Raw genomic sequence first — 21,850 nt, 5'->3', positions numbered from 1 at the left:
TGCTTTCTTTTTTCTTGCCCTTCCTTTTTCTCTTCCCTTCCTTCCCTTTACCCTCTTTTCCCTTGCCCTTCCTTTTTCTCTTCCCCTTCCTTCCTTCCCTTCTCTTCCTTTGTCTTCTTTTCTCTTGCCCTTCCTTCCTTTTTCTCTTCTCTTCCCATATTTTCCTTTGCCTTATTTTCTCTTCCCCTTCCTTCCTTCCCTTCCTTTGTCTTCTTTTCTCTTGTCCTTCCTTCCTTTTTCTCTTCTCTTCCCATATTTTCCTTTGCCTTATTTTCTCTTCCCCTTCCTTCCTTCCCTTCCCTTCCTTTGTCTTCTTTTCTTTTGCCCTTTCTTCCCTTTTCTCTTCTCTTCCCATATTTTCCTTTGCCTTATTTTCTCTTCCTCTTCCTTCCTTCCCTTCCCTTCCCTTGTCTTCTTTTCTCTTGTCCTTCCTTCCTTTTTCTCTTCTCTTCCCATATATTCCTTTGTCTTCTTTTCTCTTGTCCTTCCTTCCTTCCTTCCCTTCTCTTCCTTTGTCTTCTTTTCTCTTGTCCTTCCTTCCTTTTTCTCTTCTCTTCCCATATTTTCCTTTGCCTTATTTTCTCTTCCTCTTCCTTCCTTCCCTTCTCTTCCTTTGTCTTCTTTTCTCTTGTCCTTCCTTCCTTTTTCTCTTCTCTTCCCATATTTTCCTTTGCCTTATTTTCTCTTCCTCTTCCTTCCTTCCCTTCCCTTCCCTTGTCTTCTTTTCTCTTGTCCTTCCTTCCTTTTTCTCTTCTCTTCCCATATATTCCTTTGTCTTCTTTTCTCTTGTCCTTCCTTCCTTCCTTCCCTTCTCTTCCTTTGTCTTCTTTTCTCTTGTCCTTCCTTCCTTTTTCTCTTCTCTTCCCATATTTTCCTTTGCCTTATTTTCTCTTCCTCTTCCTTCCTTCCCTTCTCTTCCTTTGTCTTCTTTTCTCTTGTCCTTCCTTCCTTTTTCTCTTCTCTTCCCATATTTTCTTTTGCCTTATTTTCTCTTCCCCTTCCTTCCTTCCTTTCCCTTCCCTTGTCTTCTTTTCTCTTGCCCTTCCTTCCTTTTTCTCTTCTCTTCCCATATTTTCCTTTGCCTTATTTTCTCTTCCCCTTCCTTCCTTCCCTTCCTTTGTCTTCTTTTCTCTTGTCCTTCCTTCCTTTTTCTCTTCTCTTCCCATATTTTCCTTTGCCTTATTTTCTCTTCCCCTTCCTTCCTTCCCTTCCTTTGTCTTCTTTTCTCTTGCCCTTCCTTCCTTTTTCTCTTCTCTTCCCATCCTTTCCACTACCGAGAAGGAAGGCCCTGTCTCTCATCCCTGCCAATCATGCCAGCGAAGAGGGCGGGATTGAGAGCAGGGCCTCTCCAGACGGTCTTAGACTCCGAGATGGTTCATAAGGGGAGAGACGTTTGGACAGGTAACCCATCCAACACAGGCTGTGACCCTGTGCCCTGTTTGGCCTTGCGACTGACAAGGAAGACCTCTGCGTACAGATGACATTGAACTCCAAAACTTCAGATGATCTCTCCCAACGGCTTCATGTAGATGTTACACAGCGTGGGAGACAGTATTGAACCCTGCGGGGATTCTGGCAAGGGATTCTGCTTTTCCTGCCTGGCAGAAGGGGGTTGGACTAGATGGCCCTCGTGGTCTCTTCCAAATATACTATTCTGTGAATCTCTGATTTGGGTAAGAAGGCAAGGGCCTAGAGAAGTGCGGGTTCCTCTCTCTGGATGACCCCAAAAAGGGGCTGGAGAGCGACCTGCAGAGGATGGTCTGGATGGTGACGCTGCTTGGAGAGAATGGGGCTGGACTCCAGACCCACGGGATCAGTGGTTTCATGGCGAAAGAACACACATCTCCTCTTCCTCCCGATAGGAGCAGACTCCACTACTGAACAGCTCTTACCTTCAGGAAATGCTTTCTGTTGTGTAGGTGAGGCCTGCACAACTAGTCAGTGTTAATGAGTGATGGAAGGAAAGGAGAAGCGGAGTAAAACACACACAACACCCCTGCTAGACAGGCAGGTGAATTCAGTCCTCTCACGGCCTCCTCCAGCTATACAATGGGACAGACTGTCTCATAGGCAAGGAGTGGATTCCAACCCCCAAAACACTGCAGAGTCCTGGTCACAGTTTCACAGCCTCTGGCCTTGTAAACTAGTTCGTCTCTTTGAATAAACACTCTTGAGTTCTGACTTTCATCCAAAGTCCTTGGAGGTTTTATTCTTGATTTATTCACTACTTATAACTATTTACAGGTCTTCTCTTAATATACAAAGATACACAATAAGAATGAGTAAGGGCTGTTGGAGAGTGGCCTAGGCTGCCTCAGAGTGTGGTGGAGTCTCCTTCTCTGGAGGCTTCTCTGCAGTTGCTATCTACCTGGAGTGCTTTGATTGTGCCTTCCTGCATGGCAGGGGCAGGACGGGGTGGCCCTTGGGGGTCTCTTCCGGCTCTAGGGTCCTAGGAGTCCATTCCAGGAGGAGGCAACACGGGGTCTCATGGACACGCCTTTCCTCTCCGTCCACCTCTCATCCTGACCACGGCCAACCCTTTTGGGATCCAACATTTCCTTCCTGCCGAGGGAGAAGCCCTTCCTTCTTTCCTCCAAGTGAAACATACCCAGCTGTCTCTCTCCGCCCTTCTCTACATCCCGTCTCTGGAGATATTCTGACCTGTCAATATCCGTCTTGAATTGTGGGACCGAGACCTGGAGACAGGGTCATTCCAGGTGAGTCTGACCAAAGCGGAAGAAAGGAGGCCGTGACTTCCTTGGATATAGACAGAATCCTCCTATCGGGACAGCCTGGAATCACATTGGCTTTTATAGCTGCTACATCATAATCTGTTTTTAAAAATAATTTATATTCAAATACAAGAAAGAAAAACAAATGCATATTTATACAAATTACAAATACATTTATTAATTTTTTTTTAAAAAAAATCGTACATCCTTTTACAGCAGCCACATTATATTCAGTACAATCTACAATACATTAACATTTGGCATCTACTGTTATTTTCACGCTTATACAGATTTCTTACCCTCCCCCAAGTCACTTTTTTTATTTATCATCTGTCCAAAATTCCTTTTCATTCCCTCTTGAGGAGGTAATTCCGTTTTTCTTATTGAATCCTCTTCCAATACATTTTCTCCAGACATCATCACAACCACTTTGTTTCTAAATCCCTCTCCACGTCAACCTATCATTTCTTCCCAGTTTCCATACTTCCTTATACCATTCTTCTATCTCTATATTTATTTCCCTTTTCCAATTCCTTGCTATAAGCAGTCTTGCAATTGTTAATGCGTTTGTTATCGCATCTTTGTCCTCTTTTTCCAACTGTTTATTATTATATAATGAGAATAAAGCCATGCTAAGACTTCTTTCTATTTGAATGTTCATTGTGTCTATCTCTCTTAATACTTTTCCCCAGAAATTATTTATATATTGACACTGCCACCACATATGTATGTATGTTCCCGATTCTTGGCATCCTCTCCAGCAATTGTTTGAGTAGTTTTTATTTATATTTCCTATTCTTATGGGTGTGAGGTACCATTTCCATATCAACTAAATAATAATTTTCTTTAACACATATGGATATATTTTTCAAGTGTCTTTGTGCCCATAATTATAACCCCTCTGTGTTATTCTTTACTTTTCCTTTGTTTTTTTCAATTAATATTTTAGAAATTTTACTGGATATTCCTTTCAAATTTTTATGTTCCTAATCTTTTCTTTCTTCATTCCAACCTTTGGTCAATCCCCTATTTTATCTAAGTTTTTCCCCTTAATTTTTTTATCCATCATATATATTTTTTATTTTTTGGAAATGTCTTTTCCATTATAATTGGGGTTATTATTGAGCCATCTGTTATTAACTTTCTCCTGTATTTGTTCCATATTTCTAATGCATTACTCAACATTGGGTTCCCAGTTTACCTTATTTTTTTTCTCATAAACTATTTTAAAACATATTACGAATTTCTTCCTCCACTTTTCCTGAATCCATTATTAACTATTCTACATCCTCCTTTTCATCATTCCTTGTATAACCAATCTCAGTCTGTTTGCTTTATAATATTTTTTCATATGAGGAAGCGCTAATCCTTCTTCTTTTTGAGATCTGTTCTGTAACTTGTTTCGGCAATTTCTTTGACTGCCATTACAGTATTTATCATTTGTCCAAATGAGTCTCCTTTGGGGTGGAGAAAGGTGGGGTAGAAATGTTGCAAAGAAATAATGTATTCACCTCTTCTTCTGTAATCTGAAATGGCATTATAAATATAAGGTATATGTAAGTATAAAGTTTATCCTCAGAAGCATTTTCATTTTTAGTATTGCTGTCTTTCCAAACAAGATAGATGTGTATTAATTTTTTTGAACTATTTTCCTCAATGCTACTACATTTACCTCTTCTATTTCTTTTAAGTCCTTTGTTATACTTACTCCCAGGTATATTAATTTGTTCTTGATTCTAATTCCCGTATGGCTCTGTTCTATAAAGTTTTTTTCTTCTTTCTTTGTATAATATAAACCCACTGTTTTCCCAAATATCTTTCAATGATCCTCTCTCCTATCCATTTGACCTACCCAGATATTTAATCAATAACAATGTGTCATCAGCAAATAAGCTCACCTTCTGCTTTTCCTTTATTCCTACACCTTCTACATTCTTACCTTTTTGGATGGCGTTTGCACATAATTCTATCACCATAGCAAATAAAATGGTTCTAATCATCCTTTTATTCTACTTCCCATTCCAAATTAATTCATAATCTCACTTATTATCTGCCATGCTACACAATCAAAGCATTAAATATATCTAATGCTAGTATCCCCACTTTTAACTTCCTCTCTTGAGACAGACATATTTTGTTTAATACTCTTCCTATCAAACGTGACATTTGCCTTCCTTTTACAAACCCAGATTGATATTTTCATATATACTTGTACATGCATTTATTCATTCTTGTCTCAGCCTACTCTTCTGCAGGCTAAAGATGCCCAGGTCTTTAAGCCGCTCCCCATGGGGCTTGTTCTCCAGACCCTTGATCATTTTAGTCGCCCTCCTCTGGACACCTTCCAGCTTTTCAACGTCTCCTTTCAATTGCAGTGCCCAGAATTAGACACAGTGTGATTCCAGGTAAAGTGGTCTGACCAAGGCAGAATAGAGGGGGAGCATGACTTCCCTGGATCTAGACACTCTGCCCCTATTTATGCAGGCCAAAATCCCATAAGGAGGAGGGAGCAAACTTGTTGTCTGCTGCTCTGCAAACTAGGATGCAGAATAATGGCTTCAAACTACAGGAAAGGGGATTCCACCTGAACATAAGGAAGAAGTTCCTCACTGTGAGAGCAGTTCAGCTGTGGAACCTTCTGTGGAGGCTTTTAAGCAGAGGCTGGATGGCCATCTGTCCGGGGTGCTTTGAATGCAATTTCCTGCTTCATGGCAGGGGGTTGGACTAGATGGCCCATGAGGTCTCTTCCAACTCTATGGTTATATGATTTCTTCCCCTTCCACTTCCTGTTCATGTCTCTTTTGAGTCATAGTCGTTAGAAGTTCTTTGGACAACCATTCTGCTTCTTTGCACTTGTCCTATTTATGTGGCTTCTCTCCTGTGTGAATCTTTTGATGGGTACGAAGATTCGAACTGTTACTGAAGTTCTTTCCACATTCCATGCATGTATGTGGCTTCTCTCCTGTGTGCATCCTTTGATGGGTGCGTAGACTTCCACTCTGACTGAAGCTCTTTCCACATTCCATGCATTTATGTGGCTTCTCCCCTGTGTGAGTCCTTTGATGGGTGTGTAGATTTCCACTCTGACTGAAGCTCTTTCCACATTCCATGCATGTATGTGGCTTCTCCCCTGTGTGAGTCCTTTGATGGATACGCAGATGTCCACTCTCACTGAAGCTGTTTCCACATTCCATGCATTTATGTGGCTTCTCTCCTGTGTGAATCCTTTGATGGGTGCGTAGATCTCCACTCTGACTGAAGCTCTTTCCACATTCCATGCATTTATGTGGCTTCTCCCCTGTGTGAGTCCTTTGATGGGTGCGTAGATTTCCACTCTGACTGAAGCTCTTTCCACATTCCATGCATGTATGTGGCTTCTCTCCTGTGTGTATCCTTTGATGGGTGCGTAGATCTCCACTCTGACTGAAGCTCTTTCCACATTCCATGCATGTATGTGGCTTCTCTCCTGTGTGAGTCCTTTGATGGGTGCGTAGATTTCCACTCTGACTGAAGCTCTTTCCACATTCCATGCATTTATGTGGCTTCTCCCCTGTGTGGATCCTTTGATGGGTGCGTAGATCTCCACTCTGACTGAAGCTCTTTCCACATTCCATGCATGTATGTGGCTTCTCTCCTGTGTGTATCCTTTGATGGATACGCAGATGTCCACTCTTACTGAAGCTCTTTCCACATTCCATGCATGTATGTGGCTTCTCCCCTGTGTGGATCCTTTGATGGGTGCGTAGATCTCCACTCTGACTGAAGCTCTTTCCACATTCCATGCATGTATGTGGCTTCTCTCCTGTGTGTATCCTTTGATGGATACGCAGATGTCCACTCTTACTGAAGCTCTTTCCACATTCCATGCATGTATGTGGCTTCTCCCCTGTGTGGATCCTTTGATGGGTGCGTAGATCTCCACTCTCACTGAAGCTCTTTCCACATTCCATGCATTTATGTGGCTTCTCTCCTGTGTGTATCCTTTGATGGATACGCAGATGTCCACTCTTACTGAAGCTCTTTCCACATTCCATGCATGTATGTGGCTTCTCCCCTGTGTGGATCCTTTGATGGGTGCGTAGATCTCCACTCTGACTGAATCTCTTTCCACATTCCATGCATGTATGTGGCCTCTCTCCTGTGTGCATCCTTTGATGGATACACAGATGTCCACTCTCACTGAATCTCTTTCCACATTCCCTGCATGTATGTGGCTTCTCCCCTGTGTGGATCCTTTGATGGGTGCGTAGATTTCCACTCTTACTGAATCTCTTTCCACATTCCATGCATTTATGTGGCTTCTCCCCTGTGTGGATCCTTTGATGGGTGCGTAGATCTCCACTCTGACTGAAGCTCTTTCCACATTCCATGCATGTATGTGGCTTCTCTCCTGTGTGTATCCTTTGATGGATACGCAGATCTCCACTCTGACAGAAGCTCTTTCCACATTCCATGCATTTATGTGGCTTCTCTCCTGTGTGCATCCTTTGATGGATACGCAGATGTCCACTCTGACTGAAGCTCTTTCCACATTCCATGCATGTATGTGGCTTCTCCCCTGTGTGAGTCCTTTGATGGGTGCGTAGATCTCCACTCTGACTGAAGCTCTTTCCACATTCCATGCATGTATGTGGCTTCTCCCCTGTGTGAGTCCTTTGATGGGTGTGTAGATTTCCACTCTGACTGAAGCTCTTTCCACATTCCACACATTTATATGGCTTCTCTCCTGTGTGAGTTAGTTGATGTTTAGCAAGAGAACTTCTCCTAATGAAACATTTCCCACAGTCCTTACAATTATGTCGCTTCTCCCCTGTGTGTGATTTTGACAATGAAGTTTCCATTTTTTAACATTTATTATTCTAATATTATGCCTGAAGTTCACAGATATGGACTCCTGAATAGGACATTTCCTCTTCCCAGTCTCTGTATTGCTGTAGCCTTATTTTCTCTTTACCAACCCCTCTTTTTACAGCACAATCCTTCCTTTCCTTACATTCAAAGGTATGTAGCTTGAAATATAATTTCTCCAATTTATTTCTTGTTCTTGTTAATCCTGCGTACTTTCCTTTCAGACGTAAGGCAAAGGGCAATGTTTTCTTCATAAGGTTCGTTTAGAGGTTACCTGCGAGATGAATAAGAGGAAAATCTTATCAGGAGCAGAGTACAGAAAGATCTCATTGAACATGAAGAACAATAGCCTAGTGCTGTAGCAATCACAGGGGAAGAGGGGAGAAAGACTGGCCCAACTGGTAAGAGCCCGTTGCCTGCTGAGAAGCACTTTAACACTTGCCCAACAAAGAACAATCCCTGCAAAGGGGATAGCGGCCTAAGATCCTGTGTCTAATCCAACCTTGGTAAAGGAAGGCCTCTAATAATATGGTCAACACGGAAAGGGGCTAACGATGCAAAGCATTTCCTACCTAGATCCCGCTTCTTCACATCTCCACTCAAAATCTGAGTGGCCATCTGTATGGACAGACTATCCCAAGTGATCAGTCTTGGGAGAAAAATACTTCATTTTCTTGTGTAGATTTCTCCCAACTCGGGAAAAAGATATTTTCCTGATCCTCTCTTTCCCTGCAGCGTGATCCCTGCCCCACGTTTCTAAAGCAAGGCGCCTGGAGACACTGAGAGCACATTAGGCCACAAAGTTCCTTGACATACTGCATTCTTACAAAACCTATACCACAAAGGTATGTAACTTCAGCCAGAGCCAAGGCACTCAGCCTAGCAGCAGTACATGAGAGAAGGCGGTATAGAGGAGACAGATGGATAGACCCCCAGGGTGAGTGGGAATCCTGCTGCCCTCCAGATCCTTCTGCACTCCAACAGCACCCTTGGGTGGGAGACATCATGATTCCTGCCCAGTTCTGCTCAGTTCAGTCCATTTTAGAAAGGACATTGGCAAACTGCAGCGGATTCATAGAAAGGCAACAAGGACAGGAAGACATTACATTGTAAATGAAGGAAAAATAAAGGCAAAAGTTTGCTTTTGCACAGGAGACAATGTTGTGGCTCGAACTAAAATTATGTGCTAAAGATGATGCTTCTGACTGTCATCTGGGTAGTACCAGGTATAGCTTGTGCCACCAGATGACTGCAACTAGGCCGACCACCTGCTCCCTCGATCCGTGTCCCTCCTGGCTAGTAAAATCTTGCCTGGAGGGATTACGTGAACCTCTGTTGAATATAATAAATAGCTCCCTTGAGGAGTTTTTCCAGAGGGTTTAAAAGAGGCGATGGTCTCTCCGCTGCTGAAGAAACCAGACTTAGATCGTTCGGTTTCCTCTAGCTACCGCCCAGTCTCGAATCTTCCGTTTCTGGGCAAGGTGGTTGAGAGGGCAGCAGCAGAACAGTTGCAGCAGTTCCTCAATCGCACAGCCGGACTTGATCCCTTCCAGTCCGGCTTCCGTAGGGGGCACGGGACGGAGACTGTGCTAGTTGCCATCACAGATCAGCTTCGCTGCCAAAGGGATCAAGGCGGATCAGCGCTGCTCGTGTTATTGGATCTCACAGCAGCATTTGATACGGTCAATCACAATCTATTGACCCATCGCCTAGCCATGATGGGGGTTAGGGAGATACCCCTTAAATGGGTGTCCTCCTTCCTCCAGAATCAGGGACAGCGGGTGGTGAGGGGAGGGATGGTTTCCGCGTGGTCTCCACTAACTTGTGGGGTCCCACAGGGAGCTATTCTCTCTCCTCTATTATTTAACATCTATTTGCGACCGCTTGCCCGACTGGTGTGGAGCTTTGGGCTCGAGTGCCACCAGTACGCTGATGACACTCAGCTCATTCTGAGGATGGAGGGCCAGCCGGACTCCGTACCCGATAGTTTCCATCAGTGCCTTGAGGCCGTTACTGGATGATTGCGTGCCAGCAGGTTGAGGGTGAATCCAGCGAAGACGGAGATCCTTTGGCTGGGCCGTCCGGGTGGGGGGGAGATGCAGCTGCCTACCCTGGATGGCGAGACACTACGTCCGTCATCTTCTGTAAAAAGTCTTGGTGTCTTATTGGACCCTCTGCTCACAATGGAGGCCCAGGTCTCTGCTGTGAGCAGATCTGCGTTTTTCCATCTACGTCAGGCTAGGCGACTGGCTCCCTACCTATCTAGGAACGACCTGGCTACGGTGATCCAGGCGACGGTCATCTTGAGGCTCGGCTACTGTAACGCCCTCTACATTGGCCTTCCTATGTCAGTGATCCGGAAACTGAAGCTGGTGCAAAATGCGGCAGCTCGTCTTCTCGCCAGGGTGCCGGTGAGGTGGCGTATCACCCCAATTCCACAACAGCTGCACTGGCTACCGATTGAGTACCGGATTACTTTCAAGATACTGGTACTAACCTTTAAGGCCTTACATGGTTTAGGGCCGGCGTACCTGAGGGCCCGCTTATCCCCCTACCAACCCCAGAGATTACTTCGGTCCGAAGACCAAAATTTGCTTGAAATCCCTAACATACGGACTTATCATTTGTCTTCTACTAGGAAGAATGCCTTCTTGATTGTAGCCCCTCATTTATGGAATGCCTTGCCAGTTGAAACTCGAACTATCCGAGACCTACTTGCCTTTCGGAAAGCCTGCAAAACCTTGCTCTTCCAACAAGCTTTCGATGGGTGAAAAACTCGGGGCTATGTCTGTTTTTATTGTTGTTTTTATTGTTGTTATTGTTTATTTAAAGCTAAGTGTATTGTTTTAATCTATTTCTGTAAACCGCTCCGAGCCAAACTGGGAGTAGCGGTATACAAGTCTAATAAAATAAATAAATAAATAAATAAAATGGTCCCCAATTAACCAGAGAATTTGTTGATCACATTCACAAGGACTGCCAAAGGGGTTCCTAAGACCATCAGAAATATGTATTTCTGATGGTCTTTGACAACACCTCTGACATCCCCTTCGTGACCTACCCAGGGGTCCCGACCCCCTGGTTGAGAAACATTGATTTACACTGTTACCCTATTGCATATGAAATCTGTTATAATATAAATAATAATAATAAACTTTATTTTTATATCCCGCCCCATCTCCCCAAAGGGACCCGGGGTGGCTTACAACAGGGACAAGCCCGAAAACAACAACACAAGACATTTGACCAAAAACATTCCAACGATTCACAAAATAAATAATAAATACATTAAAATCCAAGCAATAAAATCATAGAATTAAAAACAACCAGCAGGGACAGGTTTCATAAAGTGCTGTGTCATGGAAATGAGTGATAAAGTGCCGTATGCCCTTAAAACAGAGAGAAGCATTCTAATGCCAGCTGTATTGGGCCTGTTCATTCAAACGCGCTCTGGAACATCCGTGTTTTTAATTCCCGGCGGAAAATGGGCAGACACGCCCCTTGTTTCCTTTCCTCCCAACGCCCAATGAGAATCCGCCTTCCTCTCTGGCGTCATCGGTCTCCGGGCAGGAACGCCCCCGCCCCGCCCCCCGCTGCACCCTTCTGCCGTTAACGGTCACTCCAGGAATCGGCCAATGGGAATCGGCCTCGTCTCTCCGCGTCACCCGTCTCCGGGCAGACTCGCCCTGGGCCGGACTCTCCTGGCCCGCTCCTCATCGCAGGCAGGCTGCCCGAGGAAGCGCCGGGTGAAGCGGGGAAGGGGGGGCCAGGCCAAGGAGCGGGAGGCGCCTCTGCGTGGAGATGGAGATGGGCGGGGGGGGGAGGCAGGAAGGCCGGGCCAGGAAGGGAGGCCGGAAGGGAGGCCTTGAGGCGAAGGGCCAGGCAGGCCAAGGCCGGAGGGGGGCGCGGGGGGAGACTCGGGGACCCACTCAGCCCCCCCCCCCCCAACACACACACGCACACTCACCCCTCCTCCTCCTCCTCCTCCTCCGCTTCCTCCTTCCTCTCCCTCCCGCGCTCGCTCTGACAGGAAAAGGCGCCTCTCGTCCTGAGTCTCTCTAGGAAGACGCCTCCCTCCTCGGTGGACTTCCGCCCGGGCTCAACATGGCAGCCGCGGGCACGATGCCCAGAGAGGGGCGGGGCTTCTCGGCCGTCGAACGGAGCTCTAGACAGAGAGAGACGCTCCTCCTTTCTTTTCTTCCCAACGCCCAGGGTCCGCCAATGGGAATCCGCCTCCCTCCCTGACGTCATCCGTCTCCGGGCAGAATCTCCCCGGGGGGGCGGGGGGGGGGGAGAGAGGCCTGGCCTTGGTTTTGGCTTCACGTCCCTCTCTTCAGCCCAGGCCCCGGGATGAGAGACATGGCCTCGGGGTTGGGGAGATCCACAGGGCCTCGGAGACAGAAGCGAACGCCCTCTTCTCCTCAGGACCTTCTGGCCTTCCCAGGAGATCCGGCCTCCTTCCCGCCTCCTCTTCCCGTTCTTTGCAGGCATTTCATCTCATCATCACGACTGCCAGATGGATCCCAAATATCCGCTCCATTGGTTAGTCAATTAGGATTGTCTGGATGATAATTCACTATGTTAGATTTTCATCTTTTCTTCTTTAAACACTACACAAATATGTGTTTCTATATATGTGTCGCTCTAAAATATCTAATTAACGAGGCTTGCCACCTTCTATATTCTAATCAAAGAGTGTTGATAGGTCAGTTATTCAAAGTCTCTTGAATAAAGAGTTCAAAAATAGTACAAAATGTAACTGTATACTATTAATAATATTTTACTCAACAGATCCTGCCGTGGTCATCTTCCTTTATTTACAGTATTTATATTCCGCCCTTCTTTCTCACCCCGAAGGGGACTCAGGGCGGATTACAATGAACACATATATGGCAAACATTCAATGCCAACAGACAAACAACATTCAGTTTTAGACAGACACAGAGGCATTTTTTAACATCTTTCCAGCTTCACGATTTCCGGCCACAGGGGGAGCTGTTGCTTCACCGTCCATTGGTGGCTGTTCTTCCTCTTCTTTTCCTCGTGAGCAGTTTTATGGTGTTGTAGATTAGTTAAATTAGCCTCCCGCATAAAGCGTCCCTAAATTTTCCCTACTTGACAGATGCAACTGTCTTTCGGGGCTGCTAGGTCAACAGCAAGCCAGGGCTATTTTTTTTTTTTATGGTCGGAGGCTTAACCCGACCCGGGCTTCGGACTCATGGCCTCTCGGTCAGTAGTGATTTATAGCAGCTGGTTACTACCCAGCTGCGCCACAGCCCGGCCCCTTTGCTTCTTTGTGAATTCAATGAAGGGCTTCCATTCTTCTTGGAAGTTTCTGTGTATTTGTTTGTTGTGCAGCTGAAGTTAGTTTGTCCTTTTTGGCCATTTCGAAACCTTTTGTCGTCCAGTTTTCTGGTGTTGGCATGTCTTGTTGTTTCCATAGTTTTGCGTATTCAGTTCTTGCTTCTGTTGTCATATAAAGAAAGAGTCTTTCTTGATGTTTCCCAGTAGAAAAAGTTCTGGTCTTAATGGGATTTTGTACTCTAGAATAGTTTCCATGTCTCTGTGGATTTTTATTCAGAATTCGTTAGCTTTTGGACAAGTCCCAACATATCATATATCTCTGTGCGTGTGTGTGTGTTTGAGAGTTTTTCTGGAGTTATGTACCATCTATGTATCATTTTGTAGAAATTTTATTTAATTGTGTGACTCCTTGTAAATTTTAGTCATTTTTACCAGAGTTCTTCCCATTCTCATGGACTTATTGCCCAGCCTAGACTTTTCACCCACTGACTCATAGGTTCTTTTATTTCTCCATCAATTGTAAAATCTTTCAGAAGAAATTGATGCAGCTTCCCAGTTGGCTTGTTTTTTTGTCTGTAGCAGTTGGTTCCGATGATTCTCCGATTCTTGTCTACCCATTTTGTTGTCTAGACGGAGTCTCTGTTGGAGTCAGTTATATAATGAAACCATGTCATTGTTGAGTCTTCTTTATGTTTATTTATTACAAACGAACAAAATTACAATATTACAACATTTCTACCCCGCCCTTCTCACCCATCAAGGGGACTCAGGGTGGCTTACAGCATAAAAAACATATATCAAATAATTACAGTCACATTTCAAAATTCCATTTAAATTAAGTTACATTCAGACCTTCATAAATGTACATTTAAATAAAAATTCAAGGTGCATTTCAAGTACAAACCGGGTCTGTCATTATACCTTGGATCATATAGTTGCCATTTCTGCTGCTACTATTGCTCAAAAGCCTGGTCCCACAACCTTTCTGCCTTTCTTTCACAGAGGAAATGTGATTTTTGGCTGAGAATTTCGGAGTAGAGCCTGTGGAGGGATTTCTTTCCCTTGAAAGAAAGAAGAGGAGGAAAAGCATCTTGGATACGGTTGGGTTCTTCACCAGGGTGGTTCCAACATGGAGAGACCCAACTCACATGGACCTGAAGCAGGACCTGGGGGCAGTGGGGAATCCTGGGAAAGACATGAGCCCCTGAGTGTGGACCTTGACAGCTCGGACACACAGCGCCAGCGCTTCAGGCAGTCCTCCTACCAAGAGGGTGAAGGACCCAGAGGGGTTTGCAGTCGTCTCCACGATCTGTGCCGCCAGTGGCTGAAGCCAGAGCAGCACACCAAGGCCGAGGTGCTGGACCTGGTGACCCTGGAGCAGTTCCTGAGCATCCTGCCCCCAGAAATGGGGAGCTGGGTCCGAGAGTGTGGGGCAGAGACCTGTTCCCAGGCGGTGGCCCTGGCGGAAGGCTTCCTCCTGAGTCGGGCCGAGGACAAGGAGCAGGAAGGACAGGTGAGAGCATTCCCTCTGGGTTTCACTAACCTGGGGACTGATGGACAGGTTGAACGTACATCCTGCCTTTCTTCCAAGATGGGACCGATGTGGTGGATAAGCAAGGCCCTGCTCCCTTGGCCTCTTTCCCCACCTGCTCTGCCCCTCCATCTCTACCCTCAGCTTGGTTGATGCTCTGCTCAAGATAGAACATAGACAATGGTGGGAGGGGGAGGGGGGCATTGGTTCCAAACTAGGTTGCCATCTCAGAGTTATTCTTTCCAAAAAAGGTCTATAGGTCTGTGATGTTTCTGAACATTTCCCAAACTCCTTCTGGAATGCTCTGTGCTCTTCCAGGCCCATAATAATAACTCCATGGAAGTCCCTGCACCAGAGGAATCTCCACCAGACACCACCCAGAGTCTCAGGCAGAAGGAGCTGAAGCGGGAAGGAGACGGGGCTGCCGCCTTGCAGGGTGAGAAGGGACTCTTCTGGGAGTTTTGGGGTTTTGTGCCAGTGGAAATCCCGCTTTGGGGGGATGAGTGCACACCCACAGTTGGAGCTTCAGAAGGTGAACATGCCGGATCATTTGGCCTTGAGATGGGTATATATCTTAAACTCATGTCTTTTCTGTGATGTTTTATGTACTTTAATATGTATTTTATAGAAAGGCAGTTTTAATGTGGATCTTTTATAGAAATATGTATCTTTGTTGAATTTTGACAAAGGTTGTGTTTTTAAAATTTTGTGGTAACCTGCCTGGAACTGCAAGAAGAGGCGAGTAAAAAAATAAAATAATAATAATAATAATAAAAATAAAATAAATTGTTATATGTAGGCATAGGGTTGCTAGAGGTGTCATTTCAGTTTGATTTGCAGTTTTCTTTCTTGCAATAGGACTGACAATGCAGCCCTTCAGTGTCTTCCCAGGTGGGACCCTAAGCTGAGCTGAGCCCTGAAACTGAGCTGGAAGACAAACAGACAGCAAAGAATCACTTTTGTCAATTGAAACACAAAGCCCAGTGCTAGTTTCACTCAAACACAGCCCTGCTTGCGAGATAAAGTCCTAAACCCTCACATTGTACATCTTCATTGGCTGTTGAATGTGCCTGTGTTCTTAGGGTCGTTTCCTCACCGGTTTCTTTATAGGACTGCAATGGTCACCTCTGAGGCCTGTTTCTGTGACCAGCTTTCCACCCCTTGCTCTCTCTCCAGGGTCTGGAATGATGCTGTTGCCGAATCCTCAGCCGTTTCTCCCCCTTTGCGATGGAGTGGGACTGAGTCAGGTAAGCAGAAGGGTTCCTGGGAGAGGAGGACTGGGCCTGCCGGGGTGCCTTTTGCTCCAGGCTTAATTATCAACATCTGTTGAAACAGACAAGATAGAATGCCTTTCCTTAGAAGTGAAATACTGAAGGCACAATTGCAAACATTTGCTATAAGGGGTGGGGGGGGGGGGGAAATGAAGAGAAAACTAAATAAATCAGAATGGATGTTCAAAGAACTTTGAATGGAACTAAGATTCAAAAGGGTACAAGACATGGGAAGAGGGTGCTGCTTAATATGCGTATCATGTTTTCAGATGAAACCAAATTAGCAGGGATAGCTCACAGTCTAGAACAGGGGTCCCCAAACTAAGGCCTGGGGGCCAGATGCGGCCCATCGAAGCTATTTATCCGGCCCCCACGGCACAAGAGCAGAAGTGGGTTGGGCTAAATGACAGAAGGGGGTCTCTTCTTCTCTTACAACCCTTATTATTATTATTATTATTATTATTATTATTATTATTATTATTATTATTAACATTGAGGCTGGGTGGCCATCTGTCAGGGGTGCTTTGCTTGTGCTTTTGGTGCACAGAGGCAGAAGGGGGTTGGACTAATTGGCCCAAAGGGTCTCTTCAAACCCTCTTTGTTGTTGTTGTTGTTGTTGTTGTTATTAATTATTATTAATTATTATTGCTTGGTGGCCAACTATAGTCCAGCCCTCCATCGGTCTGAAGGATCGTGAACTGGCCCCCTGTTTTAAAAGTTTGGGGACCCCTGGTCTAGAAGATAGGATCAGAATTCAAAATGGCCTGAACATGGTGGAGAGCTGGGCCAAAACTAACCCACTTAATGTCAACAAGAATATATGTAGAATAGTACACTTAGGCAGTGGGTTCTCCTGAATCCGGACCAGAAAGCCTTGCACAAGCAGGTCATGGAGGAGATGAATGGGATTGTGGACTCTCTTGGTAAGGCTCCCTCACTGATGGGGATTTCTGTTTCAAAAGGCAGTATTAGCCTAAATCGTCACAGTCACTGAGGGTCCGCAAGGCAGGGCTTGTGTTAGAAATATATGACATAAGAGTAATAATAATAATAATAATAATAATAAGCACCAATTCAGACTCAAGTGGGAAGATTTCCATAACTGGAGTCAAGTCAAAGTCAGTCAGTCTCTCTCTCTCTCTCTCTCTCTCTCTCTCTCTCTCTCTCTCTCTCTCTCTCTCTCTCTCTCTCTCAATCTCTCTGAGTGTTTGTGTGAGAAGAAAATAGAGGGAGGGAGCAGATTGGCTGGAGAGAGGGGCCGGAGAATGGATCATGAAAAAAAAAAAACTTCCCGTAGCATCAGATACGCATAGGCGGCTATACACCTTATGATTGGTGTGGTATTCAACCTTGTTTTTCCTCCCAACCAGGCAGGCTAGCCTTTGCGTGTCTGAAGGCTCAGCTCTCTCTCTCTACGCTGCCTCTCCCAGCACACAAACAGCCCCCAGCCTCATTCATTCACAAGACGGTGACTTGTAATATCATGTGTTATGTGTTCTGTGCTTGTGAATGATTGGGGCTCGGGGCCTTTTGTGCACTGGGAGAGGCATAGAGCAGCTGTCACACTCTCTGCCCCTCTCCTTCAAGTGGTAAGAGTGTCACTCATGGTAGTTTCACATCTGCAGAAATCTAGCTCTTTCCAATTGAGTGCATCTTTTTGAAACACTCTGTATATTTATTTCATCCTAAATGTTAGAAAATCCCAAATTATCCGCAGCCACTTTCCTAAATTCTTGTATGTGAAGAGGTTGCAGCTTCCGGATAAAAGGTGTGCAGAATTAGACAGTTATTGGAATCAGAGCTGAACAAAGGGACAGTCGACAGAATGGTATTTCCAAGAAGTCTCTGTTTCTGCGGCATCAGGATTTTGTTGGGGAAAATTACCCCACAAAAAGCAGACCACCTATAATTACCAACAGGATACTTATAGTTGAGCATCCAGGTCACAACAAGCAGAGCATGAAATGATGTAGCTGTAAAAAATCAAGAACTTTGGAAGCAAAGCTGCAGAGTTCAGTCTTTAAAATTACAAAAAAATTAATAACTACATTTTTTAATAGTAAAGGACTGGATCTGAGCTGCTCTCTATTTCCATCTCTTCTCGGGTTTAAAAGAGAGGGAAAAACTCCAAGCCCCACATCTCTCCTGACACAAGCAGAGAGAGGTCTTAATACACAAAGTACACACTGAGATATAAGTCAGAAATCTGAAGCAAAAGCATGCACCATTCTACAAAACCAATCAGAATGAGAGAAAGAAACAGAGAAGATAACAACTAGATACATCCCAACTGTCAATCAGGAGACAAGGGGGAGGGATTCCCTCAGCCTCTTCTGAAACTAGCTCCCTGTTTCTCATTGGGGACTGCAGACTTGAGCCGCGTGGGGTTGAATCACAACGGATGGATCACCAGCTCTTTCCTCTGGTCCAGTCTTGTCCTTCCTCCCAAACTGGGATGGTGTGGAGGCAGTCTCTTCTCTCTCACGTGGGATGTTACGTGGATGCCACTCTATCTGGCCGAGTCCTACAGACATCCCTTTTTTGGTCCTTCTCTGCCTTCATCATTGTTCTCCACTTTTTCTTTACAGTCACGGTTTTGCACATTCACAGCTTTGTCAGGCAAATCTATCCCTTTGCAACTCATATTTACAGCCAACTTCCAAAAACTGTAAAAGTCCCATTTGGTAGTTGGTGGTAAAAGGGTAAGAATCTCTGCAATACGGTAGAGTCTTGCTTATCCAACCTTAGCTCATCCAACGTTCTGTATCATCCAATGCAGTCTGCCTCCCGCCGGGATCCACAGCTGTTTCTCTCGGCAGCAACACGTCTCTCTGCGCACTAGTCGCCTGCCAGGAGGGGTGAGACGTAGTCAGCGCAGACAGCGTCCGACCTGTACCGGCTGCGTCTCGCCCCTCCCAGAATGACAAACTTTGTCTGTCTGGCCTGTATCATGTACTCTGACCCAGTGGCAGCTCTCCAGATTTTCAGACACAATGGTTGTCATCCTATTTTCTTGACTCTGTTCACGAGCGATACCAGGAAGTGAAGTGCAGCAGGGGCCCTCCCTTTGAGCTATGGCCTCTTCTTCAATAATGCTCTTGTGCTGTTCACATTTCCCTCCCACCAGGACCCCTGTGGGAACCCATAGTTTCTACACATAGAATAACAAACAGCGTGTTGCTGCCCAGAAAAACAACAACACGCCCAAAAACAATACAAGTGCAGCCACGCTCCCAAACAAGTGGCAGACCCTTTCCGCCACTGATCTGTGCATGCCCTTTCTTCTGCACGAGAATGGCTACGAAGAGAAAGAAGTTTGTTTTATCCATGGAACAGAAACTTGAGGCAATCAAGAGACTGGACAAAGGAGGAACAATACAGAAAGTAGCCGACGACTAATATGTCCAACAGGTAAGAGTAGGAGACTGGAAAAGGAATCGACTGGAGATGGAAGAATGGTGTACCTCCAAAGTTACCAATGGTGTGCTGAAAGAGGAAAATGATGAAAAGGTTTGACTATGAAAAAGTTAGTGAAGCTTTGTATGTTTGGTTTGTGTAGTCCAGAGACAAAGGCGTGCCTATTTCCGGGCCTATTTTACAGCAAAAGTCGTGTTTTCGAAAGGAATTTAATGAAGGGGAACCAGATTTTACAGCAAGCATTGGTTGGCTCGACAGGTGGAAGAAGCGTTATGGAATCAGTCGGTTAAGTGTTTGTGGTGAGAAGCTGTCATCAAATGATCAAGAAATAGAGGCATTCAAGAAAAACGTACAAGACTTTGTTGAAACTCAAAGCCTAACAGGCGATCAGATGTTTAATTGCAAAATGTTACCAAGTAGGAGTCTTGCAGCCAGAACTGAAGCAGCAGCCCCTGGCTATAAGCGTAGTAAAGAAAGGCTGACAATGTTAGCAGGCAGCAGTGCTACAGAAATCCACAAAATGGGCCTCGCAATGATTGGGAAGCCCAAAAATCCAAGAGCCTTTAAAACAGTTTCAAAAAACGCTCTTCCTGTAAAATACTACAATCAAAAAAGTTTGTTGATGACCAGTGAAATTTATTTATTTCGTGTCAAAAGCATTGCATAATAAATAAGTTTAAAAGTGGTAAAATAGAGGAATCACAAACAGCTAAATAGTTTTGGACCAAAAGCGGGCAACAGCAATCGCATTGTTCGTAGCTTTAAACAGCTCCTCCTCCGTGCATGAGGCAGGGCATTGTGGGCAAGCATACATATGAGGAGTTGTTTGTTCTGCTCCACAGTCACACAAGGTGGAGGATTCCTCCAGGTAGTGCCACCTTGCCAAGTTGTCTTTAGATCTGCCCACTCCGCTTCTGAGTCTGTTCAGGGACTTCCAAGTTGCCCATTCTTGGTTTGCCCTGAAGGAAGGAAGACCCTCATGGGGGGGCCATCCAGTTGGAATTGCCAGGTTTAGCTGCCCAGAGGGACACCCTTGTTGCTGCTGGAGGAACATCAAGAGGAGGGAGTGGTGGTTCTCATGAAGCCCTTCCTTGATTTGAGTCTGGTGGGAGGAGGGTGATAGCCATGCAGTGGGTGGCCTTCACAATGTTCGACCTTTTTTCTCTCACCGTTAGCAGCAACTTCCCGTCGCACGTCAGGAGGGGCAATGCCAGCTAACTTGTAGAGTTTATCAACAGGTGTCGGTTTAAGGCATCCCGTGATGATTCTGCATGTTTCATTCAGTGCTATGTCCACCTGCTTTGCATGGGCAGACTTGTGCCAGACAGGACAGGCAGACTCTGCAGTTGAGAAAGACAAGGCCAGGGCTGATGTTCTTATTACTTGTGGGTCTGCTCCCCATGAGCTGCCAGTCAGTTTCCGCAGGATGTTGTTGCGTGCAGCTACTTTGTGCTTGGTGTTCATGCGGTGTTTCCTATATGTTAGTGTTCGGTCTAAGGTGACACCAAGGTATTTAGGATGGAAACAGTGTTCGAGCTCTTGGCCTTCCCAAGTAACTTTCAGTTTCCTGTTGGCTTCACGGTTACGTAGGTGGAAAGCACACACTTGTGTCTTGGAAGGGTTAGGCTTCAGGTTGTTCTCTTTGTGGTAGCTGGGGAGATCTTTCAAGGCATTAGTGAGCTGGTTTTCAACTGTTTCAAAATCTTTTGCTTGTGTTGTAAGGCCAAGGTCATCAGCATATATAAAGCTCTTTCTGAGTGGTGGTTGTGGCTGATTGTTCGTGAAGATATTAAATAAGGTTGGTGCAAGAACGCTTCCTTGGGGTAAACCATTCTTTTGCCTCCTCCATCTGCTTTTCTGGCCCTGAAACTCCACATAGAAGCTGCAGTTTTCCAGGAGGGTCTGGACAGTTTTTGTATAGTCAAAGTCCCGGGTGATATGGTAGACTTTATGCAGCATTTTTCTATGTTGCACCGTGTCATAGGCTGCCGTAAGGTCCACAAAAACTGTTCCCGTGATGCAGCCTTTCTCGTAGCCTTCCTCGATATGCTCAGTCAGATGAAGAATTTGACCTGTACAGTTTTTCCCTGGTCTGAAACCTGCTTGTTGTGCAATAAGCTTGGGTTCGATAACAGGTCCTAGTCGATTTAATAGCATCCTCTCATAGACTTTATATAGATGACATAAGAGGGAGATTGGTCGATAGTTCCTGGCATTGGAGGCATCTTTACCAGGTTTTAAGATGGCAATGATCTTAGTTTTCCTCCATACTCTGGGAATCTGTTTGTGTGCCAGGCACTGATTGTAGAATTTCAAAAGCCAGTTTTCAGCTTTGGGGCCCAAGTGTTTGATTTGCTCCATCATCAGGTCATCTAGGCCAGGTGCTTTACCAGTCTTACATCGCTTGATGGCTTCTTTGAGTTCTTTCAGGTTTAGAGGAGAAGACAACGGGTGGGTTTCAAGTTCTGGCACCCTGTTGATTTTCATCTTTACTCTGCTGCGGTTGGTTTTCCCATTCTGAATTAGCTGGTGAGCTATCTGGTCTGGTGTTAAGTTTGCATGTCCATGGTTGACCAGAGGGTCACTATCCAAGCGTCTCAGCAATTGCCAGGCTTTTTGGCAACTCTTGGACATGTCAAGGTTCTCAAGCAGCTCTATCCAGCGGTCTTTCTTAGCATTAGCTATGGCTGTAGATAGTTTTTGGGCTGCTGCTATAGTCCCATCACTGTATGGATTCTCTTGAAAGA

General features: G+C 45.3%; 3 protein-coding genes across 3 annotated transcripts in view; 1 reads left to right on the top strand and 2 right to left on the bottom strand.

The window, feature by feature from the left end:
* The window catches only part of LOC100551842 (zinc finger protein 658B), a 40,469-nt gene extending 31,551 nt beyond the window's left edge, over positions 1-8,918 (bottom strand). The window contains exon 1 of the mRNA XM_062973078.1: positions 5,599-8,918. Within this exon, the coding sequence (XP_062829148.1) occupies positions 5,599-7,573 (1,975 nt within the window). The 5' untranslated portion in view covers positions 7,574-8,918. The remainder of the gene's footprint in view (positions 1-5,598) is intronic.
* Positions 1-11,820, bottom strand: part of LOC107983768 (zinc finger and SCAN domain-containing protein 2-like) — a 98,573-nt gene extending 86,753 nt beyond the window's left edge. Inside the window, exon 1 of the mRNA XM_062973111.1 lies at positions 11,548-11,820. The gene's annotated coding sequence lies outside the window, so the exon portion shown is untranslated. The remainder of the gene's footprint in view (positions 1-11,547) is intronic.
* Positions 11,821-11,876: 56 nt separating this feature from the next.
* LOC134296968 (zinc finger and SCAN domain-containing protein 18-like) lies at positions 11,877-14,583 on the top strand. The gene is made up of 2 exons (XM_062973183.1): positions 11,877-12,122; positions 13,887-14,583. Exon 2 carries the CDS (start codon positions 14,014-14,016, stop codon positions 14,566-14,568), a length of 555 nt encoding a protein of 184 aa, XP_062829253.1. The 5' UTR covers positions 11,877-12,122; positions 13,887-14,013; the 3' UTR covers positions 14,569-14,583.
* The last annotated feature ends 7,267 nt before the right edge of the window (positions 14,584-21,850 follow it).

This window comes from Anolis carolinensis, chromosome 2, assembly GCF_035594765.1.
Source record: "Anolis carolinensis isolate JA03-04 chromosome 2, rAnoCar3.1.pri, whole genome shotgun sequence".
Classification (NCBI taxonomy): Eukaryota; Metazoa; Chordata; class Lepidosauria; order Squamata; family Dactyloidae; genus Anolis; species Anolis carolinensis.
The sequence above is the reverse complement of the archived record's forward strand: the minus strand, read 5'-3'. Positions and strand labels throughout refer to the sequence as shown.

Excerpts from the sequence above, each read along its gene's own strand:
- LOC134296968 (XM_062973183.1), top strand. The coding sequence starts at position 14,014 with ATGGAGAGACCCAACTCACATGGACCTGAAGCAGGACCTGGGGGCAGT.